The 17,567-nt window shown below is 19.0% G+C and overlaps 2 protein-coding genes and 1 pseudogene across 2 annotated transcripts, besides 1 other annotated feature; 1 reads left to right on the top strand and 2 right to left on the bottom strand.

The window, feature by feature from the left end:
* Positions 1-3,068: 3,068 nt before the first annotated feature.
* On the bottom strand, positions 3,069-3,957 carry PmUG01_13057700 (annotated as a pseudogene).
* Positions 3,069-3,957: a sequence feature (Plasmodium exported protein, unknown function, pseudogene).
* Positions 3,958-7,160: 3,203 nt separating this feature from the next.
* Positions 7,161-7,962, top strand: PmUG01_13057600 (Plasmodium exported protein, unknown function; the record flags this gene model as incomplete). Its single annotated transcript, XM_029007582.1, has 2 exons — positions 7,161-7,226; positions 7,360-7,962. The coding sequence occupies 2 exons, from the start codon at positions 7,161-7,163 to the stop codon at positions 7,960-7,962; spliced, it is 669 nt and encodes a 222-aa protein (XP_028863956.1).
* Positions 7,963-12,019: 4,057 nt separating this feature from the next.
* On the bottom strand, positions 12,020-12,888 carry PmUG01_13057500 (Plasmodium exported protein, unknown function; the record flags this gene model as incomplete). The annotated part of the gene is made up of 2 exons (XM_029007581.1): positions 12,020-12,682; positions 12,802-12,888. 2 exons carry the CDS (start codon positions 12,886-12,888, stop codon positions 12,020-12,022), a joined length of 750 nt encoding a protein of 249 aa, XP_028863955.1.
* Between the last annotated feature and the right edge of the window lie 4,679 nt (positions 12,889-17,567).

Below are 17,567 nucleotides of genomic sequence, written 5' to 3'. Positions count from 1 at the left end.
ATTAAGCAACAACAGTACTTTTAATCACCATTATTCATAACTGTAGTGATAAAAAAAGTATATTTCTTTTGGCAAAATATTTATAATAAAATCCGCTTTTAAGCCTTTATATGTAACCATCTTTCATTTATATTGATTTATTATGAATATCCTTTAATTATCTGTTTCTTTATACAGATTTAATGCTTTATGTTGAATTATGTCTCATTTTTTTTAAGAAGATATTACATTAACTGTATGCATAACATATATATAGAGTTTAATTAAATGTACTATTTTTTTCAATTAACTATTTTTATTAATAAAAATATTTATTTTGCAAATTTTATTAACACAGTTCATAAGGAAATAAGTAATTTCAAGAAACAGTTCCTATATATATATATATATTTAAAATATATAATTCTTTAAATAAACATGAAAATATACGAAGTATTTACAACATTATGAAAGATGCAAATAGAGGTTCTTAAAGTGAAACAGAAAAGTCTTAAGTACAAGAACATAGGTTTTATGAAGACACCAATATATTAATTAATTATATGTTGATTGACGAAAATTCAATGTTCTACAATGAGTGAATTACAAAATTAGTACTTATTAATGCTTAAATGAGAATATAATTAGCAATAATTATGCTAATACATTTTTATAGCAAATTTTCCAAAAATATTTAATACATAAAAATTCTTAACGTTTTAATTATCCTATTTTTAATATTATATATTCACTAACTCTAAGGGGAGGGGTGTAAAATAGGTGAATAAAGAATAAATGCACGCGTGAAATTCTATTTATATAAGTATAACCTAAGAATTAATTAAAATAATTTGTTAATAAAAACATAGAACAATTCAAATTTTTTTGATATTATCCTTCATAAAAATCGTATATTTTCTTCTGTTTATATAATTCTCTTCAACATTTAGTGTTTAATTGTAATCTTGAGATTATTACTTCATGAATTATAGATAAATTTCATAAAAAATTTTTTGAGGAACTCTTAAATATTTATAAAAACTGTTATAAGAATAGATAATTTGCAAGAACGATAAAAATATACATATCTTTACAAAAGTGTATTTCATCTCAGAATAATATATAAATAAATATAAGCATAATTATAATATGACATATAGTAAAAAAGTTTGTAATATATTTTATTGAATAATTATTTTCCGAATTTGTCATGAATAAATATATCATCAATCTTTACTGTGCTTCTTATTAAACAATTAATAGATTCAATAACCATGTTCCTGTTACTAATAATTGTTTTTTTTTTATATTTGTATATATGAAAGAAAAAAAATAAAATAAAATAAAATAAAATAAAATATATTGTCATAGTAGAATTATTCCATATATCTATGCATAAACACCATGACTACATGTAAAAAAATATTTTAATAAATTGTATTAATATCTAATATTAACGAAAATATATATATATATATATATATATATATATATTTATTTATATATACTTATTGTTAAAATTTTTATTAGTAATTTTTTCACTTTCCGCATGCATAATTCGCTATATATGGTAATCTCATTTTTTGTAAATACTAAGCATAGTTTTACAAAAAAAATATGCATCGTATATTTCGTTAACTAAACAAAATTTTTTAAAGTACACGCAATTCATATAACTAAAAAATAGAGTAATAACATGATATCTTTTTAATCTATGAAAAATAAAATTTAATAAAGGACATTTATCATGAAATATATTAGCAATATGATGCATGCGAACTATATACATTAAACTTATTTAATTAAATCTTGTACAAAAAATATAATTATTTTTTAAATAAGCTTAATCAAAGCTTATATAACCACAAAACAACGTTTTGTACTTATGAATTATCTATAAAAAAATAATTCTTTTATTTTAATTATATTTTATTTAAAAAATAAGCATTATAAATATAATGGATTAATAATCGTCAGTATAAACTATATATATTTTTAAACATCCTAAAAATAATATTAAATCATAATATATACATAGACATACGAAATAGGACATATAATTATACTTACAAAATATATATTTATTTTCATTCCCCTAATTATATTTTACCCTTTTAGAGCATATACACACATATAAAATATTACTACTGTGAAGAAGCAAAAAAAAAAAAAAGAATTTATACACTTTATTTGTCAACGTATGATTATATTTAATTCACTAATTTCATATTTTAATAATATTAAAAATAAAAAAATATATGCGAATTATTTATTTTTAATTTTTACGCATAATATATATTTAATTAATATTTGTAGATTTTAATTAAAAACACAATTATGGACAATAATAAAACACTTAACGTTTTTATCACTTCATATATTTGTAAAGATATATATTCTATAATATCGTAAAGTGTTATAAAAAAATCCATATTTAATAAGGATACTTTTTTATTATATATATGTTCAAATATATTGCACAAAAAAAAAAACTTAAAGTATATTAAAAAGATTCTTACCATCTTTCCTTCTGAAAATATATTTCCTATGAAACATATTTGGTTTATGGAATTTTAAGTTTGTAATCTAAGTAAACAAATTTAAATTAAATATATAAATAAAATAGATATCATTTACTTTGTTTCTTCAAAAACAGAACAAGGAATATGTATTTTTAAATTAAAACTTATAAAATATTTTCTTAATTAGATCAAAAAATAATTATTTAAGACAGAACAACATTATAATAAATGTAAAACTACATTATACAGTTACAAATTTATGTTAACATAATATTTCCAAAAAATTTCCTGAACTGGGATTTTTCATAGTAATTTTAACTCCCCAATATATATTTTTTATAATAATCTATTTAAATACTCATATACACATGTATATCCATAGTACTATGTCAAAACGGAACGATTTATTAAAATACATAATTAAAAATATTATAACATTAAAATTCACAAAAAAATTAAAAATATATATTTTTACTTTTGTGTGTAAAAAAGGATGTCCATTAAAGATGATTTATAAAAACTAAATAATTATAAATATGCGTGGCACGGGGTTATATCACTAGAGAAATTATTTATTGTAATTGCTACAAAAGGCTACTTTAATGGAAAAACAATATATTGTATTATATATTTTATTTATAAAACACATTAACTTAAAATTCATTGCAACTTTCCTTAACATATAAATAAAAGCTAATAAAACTAGGAAACTGAACAATAATAAAATTACTACTTCCTATATTGTTGTATAAGTTTTTAATAAATACAAATATATCCAAAAACCTAAATTTCTTAATAAATAATGAGTTGTCAATGCAGCTCCAGTAATCACTATAGAAAAAATAAAAACACAAAAATATTTATTATGTACTCTCGCGTATAAAATCTTAATGTCTAGAATCCCTTGTTTTTTTAACTTTATATATATAATATATTTTGTCCAAAATTCGTTTTATAAAATTTGAATATCCTTTGGTGTATGCAGAAAATTTATTTTTCCTATCTTGTTCATATCCTACTCTATTATTTAATAAATTTCTAATTGTTTATTTTTTCCTCTGTCTTCTTTTTCATTATAAGCTGTAACTTTTTTTTAGCATTTTCCATTATATTCCGTCTTTTTCCTTAACCATGCGCTACTTGAACTATAATTTTTTTCATATTTTATTATCAATCGATAAGTTCTCCTATATAATTTTCTACCACAGTTGTATTTGTCATCCCCCGATTTGTTAAGCTTATTCTGAAAAAACTAAGTAAATTTTTGTTATTTAAAAGATTTAATAATCTAATGGTAAAAAACTATATTAGTAAAAAAAAAAAAAATACTAAAAATATGAATAATACAAACAACCATAGATATTATTTTCATAACATATATATGCAAAAACGACGTATTCGAATTAAAGGATAAAAATATAGGTTTTAATAAGTAACAGGAAATTTTATCTTCCATAATTTATATCTTTAATACAGTAATAAATTCATGAAGGTAATAATTAAGAATATTATAATGTACTTCTAATTATTATGGGATCTATATTTAATTAAAAAATAAATTTTTATTATTCTTAAAAACTTAATATAATGTATATAACTATAATTCATTTTACATGGTTTACAATGAATTATAACGTTAAATACTTATTCTAGAAAACTTAATTTAATTTAAAAAACAAAATAACTTTCATTAAACTTAAATATTTGTATTCATTCATAATTATTCAAAATGTATAATATAATTATTTAATATAGTACAATAATTAAATTATATTTCTATAATTACTGTTCAGCTTAAAATAAAATAAAAAAATACATATATATACTTAAATATATATATTAGTTCTTAATATATGGAAAGTACGAGTTTTATATATAATATAGAACGTAGAGTATATATATACAATTCATTGCCCTATGTATTAAAATAATAATTATAAATTTTAAGGATGTTATCCCATAAATAATTCTAAGTTTATTAGCGTTATATTTTAGAAGATCCAATAAGTATCGTTAAAGAATACTAGTTGTTATATCAGAACGATAATAGTAATAATAAAAGAAAAAAGAACCTTTTATACAATATTTTTTCTTATATTAATTAAAACAAATTCTTTAGTTACTGCTTATTCACACACAACTTTTTACCGCCAAGATATATATAAAAAATGAATTTATAATATTGTATATGAAGTCTCTGAAGAAAAAATATATATTTTAAAGAGAATCGAAGACTAATCTTGTAACTTTGTATCAAATTTTTTGGTAATTGTAATTTTTTCTTAATTTTAATTTATATCATCATATATAAATGAAAAATTTTCGTATGTATCTATATATTTTATTTTTTGTTCTTAATTAAATATACGATTTTGCAGAAATATTAATAGAAGTGTATACACACATATATATATATGTATATGTATTAAAAGATCACTGCATATAAATTTTTACTGCATTAATATTCATCTTGATATTTACTATTTCCTTGTTTTCTTGTTTAAAATATATTACGAATCAAAATATACTTAAGATTAAATAATTTTTCTTATACAATTTAACATAGTAATTTACACTGAATATACATAATTAATGAATAAATAATCTTTTTCAAGCTACCTTACATCAATATCAACAATTTATTTTGTTAGAACCAGGGTTAAGAGACCATGAATCACAATAGAAGTTAATGTTCATTGTTTGGTCTTAGGAGCATTAATCATAAAAAGATTAATAAATATTATAGAGAGTAAAATATATATATATATATATATATTAAATAGTTAACTTAGTCTTTAGAATGCTTTAGAGAAAATTACTTTTATATACTAATGAACTTTATTATTTTTAAAAACTAAACTTTTTTATATTCATATATGAGTATACAAGCCATTTATAAGAAAATTTGTAAAAATTCATATTTTTTTACATAGAAATATTATGAAGTTATTTATTACTGTTTTTTAAATATACAAGTTATTTCCATTAAATTTTTATATATACTTAATTACTCCTTATTCTATGTTTTCTTATATATAATAAAAGGATGTTAATATCATTATAGCATTTATTACCTATGTAATAAATATAAAAAACAACATAAAGAAACTCTCTTATATATTTGTCCGTTTAGATACAAATAATTATCTAAATATAAAAAAAAATTATTTACCAACATCTCTAGATATATATATGTGCAAAAATGAATATTATGATTAAACACTCTAATGTATGATTTATTGTAAGCACAATAAATGTATAAGAAGATAATTTAGTTTATTCATTCTCCAATATTTACATAGTAAAAATATTTAATATATCAAAAATATATTTATACTCTTTCATTGAATATTGGCAAATAACTGTATATGAATGAAATATGAAAACATTTTAATAATATTTTTAAAAGTATACAATTAAATACATTATATGTAATTTTAAGGGCTAGCTCTTTATTAAATATAGTGTAGATTCATTTTTTTTTTTAGTTAATTTTCAATCTTATTTTTGCAGCTGTTTTTTATTTTATCGAAGTAATTTTAATATATTAATGTAAGTATTTTCTTATTATATATAATGTAAAATAGTTAATTATTTCATGACAAAGTAACATTAAAGAGTCATTTAATTACGTATATATAAATAATTCTTTCTAAAATTTTTAACATATATATTATATATATTATATATATTTTTTTTTTTTCTTTTTTAAATTATATTATGTATTTTAATAGTAAGTTTTTTTGAAAAGAATATATTCTCTTTGAAATTTGTATTTTTAATATTACATCTTATACTGTATTATTAAAAATTTTGAATTAATATTAAAGGAATATATTTTCAAGGACACATAAAAAATTTAATTTGATTTAAATTTTGTCCAAAAATAATGTAACGTTAATTTATCTTACATAATATAATAAACGTAACCTCAATTAAAATAATATATATTTTACTATTCGTAGAATATTAAAAATTTTTGCTTTAAATATATTATTATGTAAATATTGTATAACTTATATTCATATTAATTAAAATGTACTTTATAATTATTATTATGCTTACGTAAATTTTGTTATTTCTAATGATAATACTTACGGTTAATTATTTTAACAAAGAGTTAGTATTCGATAAGCCCCTAGATAACTGTAAAAGATTTTTCATTATTTTAATGGTAACATAAGAATTTAGAATTATATCATTTCAAAATATAACTTATATCTATTATATCACCTAATTTTATTAGTTTTTATCCATTTTCATATTCAAATTAACAAAATAGTATATTAATATGCAGAGAAAATATATAAAAAGCAAAACGCTAATAAATTTTTTTAGGTAAATATCCTCTAGCATGCATAGTTAAAATTATTATATTATAATTACTTTTTTTTTTTTTAAAACCTTTTCTATTTTTATTATATTAATTAATAATATTTTTACATAAAAAATTTACTAAAACATTTTTATTTAATTCATTTTTTCTCAATTTACACTAGAAATATTTATGGCATAATTATACATAAATATATAAAAGGAATAATTTTAAAATCAAGTGAAAAAACAATAAAAAATAATTATAACAAATCTTATATTGAATAGTATAGAAAAAATTTTAATATCACAAAAGATTTTTCACCCATAAATAAATAAGACATAATGGTACAAACAAATATACACGTTTTTTTTACCCTATTAATATGGATATTCCAGTATTTCTATGAGGTAGGATAATTATTATAATCAATAACTTCTATATATTTTTGTAATCTTACATCCTCATTTTAAAAATTATATCTTATTTATATAGATATACTTATTTCTTTTTTATATATTAAATATTTACCCTTAATTTTAGTTAACACTCTCAGAAAAATCATGCATTAAGAAAATGAACTTAAATAATACATCGAATGTAAGGGTAAGAAGATTATTATATGGAAAAACATATGCCGATTCTCAACATATAGACTTTCTTTTAAAAGATAAGTTTCAAGACAATTATCTAAACTCATATGATTCATTAAATATTAGGGATTATTTTGAAAATTCAACTGATTCATTAATGTCTGATAATTATCTTCATACTTCTCATGAAGAATTAGAACGAAAACCATCTGGAATAAAAAAATATGAGTTCAGGAAAAAAACTGGATATTCCAGTAGAGGTAATTATTTGAAGAAACTAAATGCAAAATACGACAGCGAAATAGTAAAACTATTGGATTCTTTATTTAAAACGTCAAATGAATATGAAAATATACGTAAGTTAAAGTTTAAAAATATTCTTAAGGTCTGTAGTCCAGTTATAATATCCAGTTTACTTATCGCATCTATGATGGTGTTATCCCAGTATAGTTCATTTTCTATGTTATTATCAATTCCTTTGTTTATTTTAACTGTAGTTTATGTTACCTATAAATTAGCGAAAAATATGAAGATGCGCCATCTGAGAAAATAAAATAAGAATTTTTTTGAACTCTCATTATGACTATACAAAAGAATGATTCTTAAAAATCCTTAAGTTGAATTCTATTATTTTAGTATATATGGATTTATATATATTTAAGAATATATATATATGTATAAACTCATACTATTTATGTGGTACATGAATTATACTCGTTTCGACATTTATCCAAAAAAAATTCTTTTAATATAATTCCTTCTTCTATTATGTAAATAGATAATTTATATTTTTACTGTTTGTGTAGATAATGAACTAATTATTTTTATCTACTATAAGAAAAACCACATTTAAAATTTATTATTTTCTTTTTTTTTTGTTTATATATATAGAAAAATTACTAGTAATATGTCTTTCTGTTATTATATTAAAGTCATACTTTGGCTATTTGCTTTACTCACGTAGTATCTTATTACATATTTTTTCATTTATTCATTTGTATATCAGTATATTAAGTAAATTTTTTAAAAAATAATATTTTTAAGTTTTATAACTATTCTCTAAGTGTATATGTTCAGTGAACATTTATAAATTTTGGTTATACAGTAATTACAGCAGTTATTTGTTAAGAAAAACAACATCCTAGATATTGAATTGTTTTAATTAAATGTAATATTGATTTCATAATATTTTTTACCCAAGAAATATATTGCTAATGTGGGGACATTATTTTTATTGGATAATATATTTTGATTTACAAACAGAATAATATAGTATATAATTACATCATTTATGCTATAAACAAAAAACTAATTTTACATTCATTCATTAAATAATCTTTTTTATATGAACTCATTTTTTAATATTTTTTTCTATCTTTTATATTATTCTAATTTAATAACTTTATATATTAGTTATCCTGACAAATAATAATGCCTATGTCTCTTCTGTTCTTTATATTCCACATAATATATAATATTTATTAATAATAAAATCAACTGGATGCTATATATGTATATGGTATGCATCATATATATATATTTTTTTTTATTATTTTTAATAATAACCAGTTTTTCTTTAATAAGGTATGAGTTATCACAAGGATATATATTATTTGATTGTTCAAGCAAAATCTCTATTATATACAACAATATTCTCTATAACAATTATTATTTACAATTTTATATAATACATTAAAGCTTTTCCGTACATTTCCCAAAATAATATAGGTATTATCAATATCACTGTTTTCATATGATGTATTCCAAAGCAAAAATTTACTTCATCATATATATCAATATCATAATTAAATTTTATGTAAAAATTATCTAAAGGGAAATTCTTTTAAACTTCTCTCTAAAAGTAAAACATAAGAAAGAATAAAAAATTTTTACCATGCATCCAAGTAAAATATCAACTAGGAAATAGGAAACTTAAAAAATTATTATAATAAACAAGGGTGAATATTTAAAAATATTACAGCACACAGAGCATAATTAAATCTGTAATTTGAAGCAACATTTTGCTTATAGAAAATTCTTAATACTCAAAGATTAATTAAAAATAATATACTGCGTGATATATAATAAAACTAAAGAATAAATACAACATTAAAACGATCATACAAAATAATTCCCAATTTTATTAAAATATATGATAGCTATCTTATTTGTTAAATAGGAAAACTACTTTTTATTTAATTATTACGTATTATTTTAATGAGAGGAATAGAAACCTTTATATATATATTTGCTTATAATATAATTTACATTTGGATACTACCTTCTTATTAAAAGATTTATTAAATTCGAATTAAATGGGTAAATAATATTGTTCATTTATATCTACTTTATAAAATTGTTCTAAGCTTAGTGCTATTATTTAATTATATTTTATTGTTTCAAGAACTATGACTTCTTAAAAAGACAATATTATCCTAAAATGTAAAACTACTTTATTTAATATATAATTTCTATAAATTATTTTAATGCACCTAAGTCAATAAAAAATCAAGTGCGTTATATATATTAATTATTTTCATTGATTCCTTAATATAGTAAAAAAAAAAAAAAAAAGAGGCATTTTATATGATGTGGTGATGTGTATTCTTGAACGTATGATAATTATAATCATAAATACTGTTATATTACTTAATCTATTATCAAGATATACAGAAATATTTTAATGATACTGATAATTTAAATTTTCACTAATTCCATCTGTGAAGAACAGAAAAGAAAAAAAAAAAAAAAAAGAAAGTGAATTTAAATTAAGATTTCCATTTATACAATTTTTTCCTGAGATATCATGCATACTATTGCTCAATATTTCCACAATATAATTTAAATTATCCCTTAAATTCCTCTTTTATAAAAAAGCTTGTTCGTTTATAAATTATTAATATACTAAAATGATTAATATGCATTTGAACTTGTGACACAACCTTGTTAACAATTGTAAATATACTATAGTTTTTAGCTTCTTAAATTGTTTTAAAATATATTTAAAAAAAAATTATAAAAATAGAAAGTTTAAATGAAAATAGAAAATGTTTATATTTGTTTGCATATACATGTTTTGTTTTCTACATTTCCGTATAAAAATAAACACAAGTTAAGAAGTAGAATATAAAGAAAGGAGTTGCAGAAAATTTTTTGTTATGATATGCATTTTAATTCATTAAAAATGAATATATATAGGAAGATTAAATATTTGTGTTAATTCTGGATAAAAATCTGACATGTAAAACTTAATAATTTCTGTTACAAATGTTTTTTTTCTTTTTTATATTATTTTGAAAAATTAAAAAAATATATATACATAATACTAATTATTTTAAGAACGTATTTTAAGATTTAATATTAACTAAAAGGTAAAAGGAAATAATAACCTTAGTTTATATAAAATTTTATTATCTTTATTATAAATTTTGCAATGCACAATTTTCCATTATTATTAGAGTCAAAATATTTATATTAATTAACATATATTTTTTATATTTTAAAAAGCCGCTAAGAAACTATTAGACCAATCTTGGCATATACACAAAAAAACATATATAATCGCATAAACGCAAAAATAATTATGCTTACTTATACCATTAAGGTATAAAATTTGATTTATATTTGTTCCCCTTATTGGTAAATGGGCATTTACTTATGTATAATATATTTACAGAATATTGTTATGAATAAAAAAAAAAAAAAAAGACGATGAATATCTGTAGAACAACTGTTTATAACTCATAAATCTTAATTCATTGGTAAGATCACTTAATTTAAATAAAAAAAAATTAAATTAGAAGCACAATAAATATTTATAACTTTTCCTTAAATATATGTTTAATTCTTATATAATTTAATTAAAATAACATTGTAAATAATCAAAATATCAAGTATTGCAGCCTTTAATTACAATTATATACAATCCTCAATATTCGTAATAAACTCTTAATAATTCATTCTTAAAAATAATATTATTTTATTAATTATTTATAAATTCATATGTAAAATATTCAAATTTTTAGACATAAATTAAAAACGTTTCTGTAGTAGAAACTCATTATAATACGATTATAGCAATAACATTTATAATAAATATTAAATAAAATTTATTTGTTACTAAAAAAAAATTTAAATACGTTAATTTCGTTGTAATTATACATAAAAAAAGACCTTTGTAATTAATGTAAAACAAATAATACATTATTATTAATTAATCCACAAAACAATTATTTGATAATAAATGAAATTAAAATGGAATATAGGAGTATTTTTTAATGCTAAAATATGAATTTTCATATTTATTTAACGAACTAGTGATAACTTCATGCTTATATAAGAATTTCATGGAACACACATATATATATGTATTTATATACATACAAATATAAATAAATAGATGTCTATGTATTACGCAGATATAATAAATTATTTTAAAAAAAATCTTTAAAAATCAAATTTTGAAAAATAAAGTAATCAAACTCACTAGGAGTTAAGATATATATTTTATATAAAAATAGGTGCGCACAGATAAGTGATGTTATACATATTTAATATTTGTTTGTACATCTCTTATGTATGCAAAATTTTTAAGAACAGTACATATATTCCTACTCCATAGTAAAAGTATTCCTTACCAAAGAAACTAACTCATTGTAAGAAAGTTTATAATTATTTGCTTTCATCATTTTATATTTTACAATTTTTACAAGAACATAAAATAAACCTACTAAAATTAAGAGACCCACAAATCCTAATACAAGAGAATTTACTATTGAAAGTGCCTTTAATATCGAACTTTCTTTATAAATTAATGAAATTTTTGATATAAAAAGTATAAATCCTATAAATAAAAGTGAAAGGTGTGGAGTAAATAATAAAGCTGTCTCTTTATATATCAATTTAAGTGCAGCTTTTCTATTAATTTTCATTCTATACTTAATTTTATCTATGGAATCTAATTGATTGAATATTTTCTTCTCAAAATATGTATCTAATCTATTAATAAAAGAAGATTTTTTTATCGTAGCTACTTTAGCCCCTTTATCCGTAATTATTGAGTTATCTATTAATTCCTCAATTTCTGATTCATTGTCTCCGTAACTTTTATATATATCTTTTCCTTCAACATGTAATTTATTATTCCCCTCGTTATCAGATAAATATTCATTTAATATTGAATCAATTGAATCCTCTGATAATAGTCTATTAATTGTTACAGTTAAATGGTTATCTAACTTATACTTTTTATGCAATGTTTTATGATAGTTATTCTATATAAAAAAAAACGTAAACACTTATTATTTACAAGGGCTTATTATTTCCATAGTAATATAATAATTTAAAAACAAAAATACAAATGAAAGAAATACAATAAATATTATAATAATACCACATTATTCTTATAACAGCGTATCCAAATTAAAACAGCAAATATAAAGATTACACTAAAAAGGAGAAACTTAAAATATTGTTTCATTGGATACTTTTATAATGCTATTATATATTGACTAATAAAAATTTTAATTATATTTCAAATCCGATAAATGATAAAGAAAACTGTTCACATTATTGTATTTTATCTGTTTATTTATTTATTAGTTCTATTTTTACTTTAATAAATTTCATTTTCATATATAAACCTCATATTAAATATACAAAGGAAAAATAAATTTAAGATTGTTTTAATATAATTTACAAATGGTACATTAATGGAAAAAAAAATATATATATATCTTAAATATAATTTAAATAAAACTAAATAATAAATGTTTAAAATATTTAAATTAATTATTTAATGGTAAAGATATGCATATTCTTTTTTTGTCAGACTTTTCTAAAAAAAAAAAAAACGAATAATACAAAGATTAAATAAGATGAAATAGAATACAAATTTATTTAATCAATCAAAAGATTTTGCTTCTATTTAAAAGAAAGAATACCATATAGAAATTGTATACAAACATAAATTCAGAGAATAATTATGAGCTTTACGGGGTATTTAAGTAATAAATTTAATATTATGTGTGCTTCCTATAGTATTTTATTTTATAGTTTAATAATATTAATTATTAAAAGAATAAAAATTATAGAACTAAAATTTGAAGTTACAAAGTACATTTTTTATTATATAAAATGTACTTAAGTAACTAAAAAAATACATGTTCTTTTATAAACTACTATATATTAAAAAAATAAATTTTATGATTGCTAAAAAATATTTGATTATAGGTATATTTTTAAAAGTATAATAATAGTGATTATTATACTACAGTATAACGCTTATACAATATTACAGTTTGTGCCTAAATCAGTATACAAATTATTGTAATGTAGTAAAAAGTTTAAAACTTTATAATTTCTATATAATTTATTTTTTTTTAAGAACATGAATAAACAAATATTTAGAAAGATACTCGCATAAATAAAAAAAAAAAAGGTAAAAATAAATTTAATATAAAACAAAAGTATGCAATTTAAAAATATTTATAAACATAAAATATCACTACAGTGGTATTGGAGAAAACATAAATTTAACACAAATAAAAGGATGATAAAAAAAACTTTAAAATATAATAGTAGTTTTACTAAATTTTATAAAAGTGTCATTATTTAGAAAGAATTTATAATATACCATTTTATGTATGTACATACCATTTAAAGCATATTTTTAAGGGAATATATAAAAAATTAAATATTTTTATATGATGTAAACATTTCTTATAACGAAAAAAATAAATTATATCGTATTATTTTTATTCTATAGATTATAAGACACTGAATATTTATTCTCTGTAAAAAATAAATTATTATGAACGAAAGTAAAAGAAAAAGAAAATTTTGTAATAGCTTATATAAATTGATAATAAAAGATAAAAATTTACAAGTTAAAAAAAATAATAATATATTTAAAATAATTTTTTTTAATTATTATATCAAGTTGCTTTAAATGAATTGTATTTATATTACATTATATGGACTTATTGTAACACTTAGACAATTTTTTAGTACTCTACGCACTTATATTATTTCATAGACACATATTTCGAAGAAATAAATAATTGTTTTTACCCAAAAAAAGAATTAATACATTATTTATATTGGGGGAAAAAAAAATAGTATAAAACTTGTATTACAAAATAAACTTAAAAACATGTAAGTTCTATTTAATACAATGATGTTAATATGTTTATTTGTACACCTTTTCACATACTTAAGGAATAATTATTTTTTTTACACTATTTTACTCATTTCCATCTGTTTTGTAGAAATATTTATTGATTTTAAAACATAAATTTTTTCATAAAATCAAAGTATATTTACAAATATTTTCATCTTTTCTTAATGCGTTAAATATTTCTCATGGTATCTACCTAAATCGTAAATGAATTTTTTCTTTTGCATTTATATTCATATTACCACATTAGCATACTTCTATTTATATTTTATTACAGTATTGCATTTGGTAACTATATTTTCTAAATATCTCTATCATAATAGCATATCTTTTTTTTTGTATTGGATACAACATAGAAGATGTTATAATATATTATAAAAGTACTTATTTTTGAATTGTATGTTTACAATGTAATAGACCTGTCATGTGCATATTCAAATAAAATTTTATTAACAAAATTTGTTATTAATTTTGTAATATTCTTATTATAAAAATATAATATTTCTTCACCCAGATTATTTCTAATAGTTTTACATCTGTGAGCACAAAAAATTATATATTTTAATTGTATCTAAAGTGAACAAAAATATGTTCATACATTCTTGTATTTTTTATAATAGTATTTTTTCCTTTATTTATTCCTCTGATGACATTTATTTTTTTAACTGTATTATTATATTCAGAAGATAGGCAACTTACTCGTACGTAATATATATTTGAGTTTGTTTATCTAACATAAAAATTACAAAAAAAAAAAAAAGTAGACTGGGAACAGTTTAGTATTTCTTTTTTTTTTTTTTATAATATCATATTATATTAAAAAAAATTGAACATAAGCCTTATGTGTATTCCTTTTAATATACATATGATTTAAAACAGTTAATATTTCACGTGAAATTAGAACAAAGAATCTCATATAGTACGATTAGATATATGTAATCTCCCCCTTATTCTAATTTCTGATGTTTTTTTATAGTTCATCCTTATAATTCTTTCGATCAAATTTCATGGATGTTACATTTAATTTTTCTTTTTAATTGTATTTCCTTAAGTAACTATTATTCAAATGGGGTAAACAAATATAAAACAAAAATTTAAAACATATATAATATTTTTATTTTTAAATTAAAAAATTTTATAAAAATAAATCATATATAAAAAAATAAAATATTCGCAAATTTAAATTTAATTTGGGCATATTTTATTAAAAAAGAAAAATATGAAAAAACATAACATCAATCTAAAAGTATGAAACATAACACATAAAAAATTACAAATGGATTTTTAATATGTTTTCATTGTTATTAATTGACGTCTAGGGGTAACATCAAGATTAATTGTTGCTGTTTTAAACATTTCTGTTGTGCTTTCACTGGAATCTCCTTTTTTATATACTCTTTTAGATAAGAGTACATCTGAAAAATGGACTTAATAACATTTAAAACAGTTTCTTTAGTGTCCCCAAATATCATAAGAACAATTAAAATAAAAACATCACGGGGTATGCATTTTGTAAAGTTCATTAATATAATTTACATATATAAAATTATTTTTACAATTACTTTTGCTTACTCATTTTCATTCGTTAATGTTATTATATTTTATAACGTAATCGTGTAAATCTTTCATATATTTCTACTCGCACAAACTATAATTAGCGTTATAGTCAATTCCGAATTCGCGCATATTATATTCACTAATAATACTATATGCTAAGTATATAGGTTTATTAACAATTGTTTTACTATAAATATCATTCTGATTAGTGCTAAACCTTAATATTTATTATGACATAAAAAGTGTAAGGTGTGACTACTCTTATATAGACACATTCTAATGAAAAAAAAAGAATGATAAGAATATGGCTCTAGCACTGATAAGTAAACTCATAAAAAATTCCCAAAAAATGAAATGGAAAATTTTAAAAATACTTAAAATAAAGCATTCATATATAACGTTAAAGATATATAGCACTTTTAATATTACGAAAAAAAATTATAAATAAAGCTGTAAAAAGTATTATATAATTTATGGTGTACTAAGACAAAGATAATTGCCTTATTCAAAGGTTTTCAACATTAGTATATAAAAAAGGGTACATTAAATTATAATAATATATATATATATATATCATAAATTTAATTATTTAAAGGATTAAAATATGTATTTAATATTGAATTCACGTAATTACCCATATTTTCGCACAATTAAAAAGGAAGTATGTTGTAGATATAAAATTACTTAACCACTGTATATAAGGATGTTATATGTTAAATATATCACCTTTTCTCATAAATATAAGTTTTGTCTTACGCGAGAACAGCATACACGTACCTTTTTTACTTATTCATTATATAATAACTCAATGGTCAAGTAGCTTTTTCCAAAAAACATTAATTGACAATCATGGAAGATTTAAAATTCGTACAATTACTAAAATTAAAACGTAAAACTTACCAAAAAGACGTTACAGGATAAACAAATAATCCTCAAAAAAAAAAAAAAAAGAAAGGAAAAAAGCTTTTTACCATATTTTCTAATAATATGCTATTAAACTTTATTCATCAATTTTAATCTATTAACGATGTAAAAAATAAAAACAATATATAATACATATATTTACAAAATTTCAATTTAACTATATAAACTTAATTAATTTTGTCAAAAATTGAATTAATGTCGCAAGTAAAATATTAAAATAATACATGTTTTCAACTCTTCATATAATTCTAAGGATCTAGAATCCCACTAGTACTATACAATTACAAATAATCTGTATTTAAAAATGATCTTATTTTATTATATATTTTTATAATTTCATATCTGTAAGATGCAAAAAAAAAATAAATATCAGTTAAAAAGATTTTTACATTAAATATGTTTTGTTGCCTATCTGTCATAAAACATATTTTATAGAATATATAATATTTTTTTACGTAAAAAAAAAAAAAAGTTTATATATATATATATATATTCAAATA

The sequence above is a fragment of the Plasmodium malariae genome (assembly GCF_900090045.1).
Source record: "Plasmodium malariae genome assembly, chromosome: 13".
NCBI classification, from domain to species: Eukaryota; Apicomplexa; class Aconoidasida; order Haemosporida; family Plasmodiidae; genus Plasmodium; species Plasmodium malariae.
The sequence above is the reverse complement of the archived record's forward strand: the minus strand, read 5'-3'. Positions and strand labels throughout refer to the sequence as shown.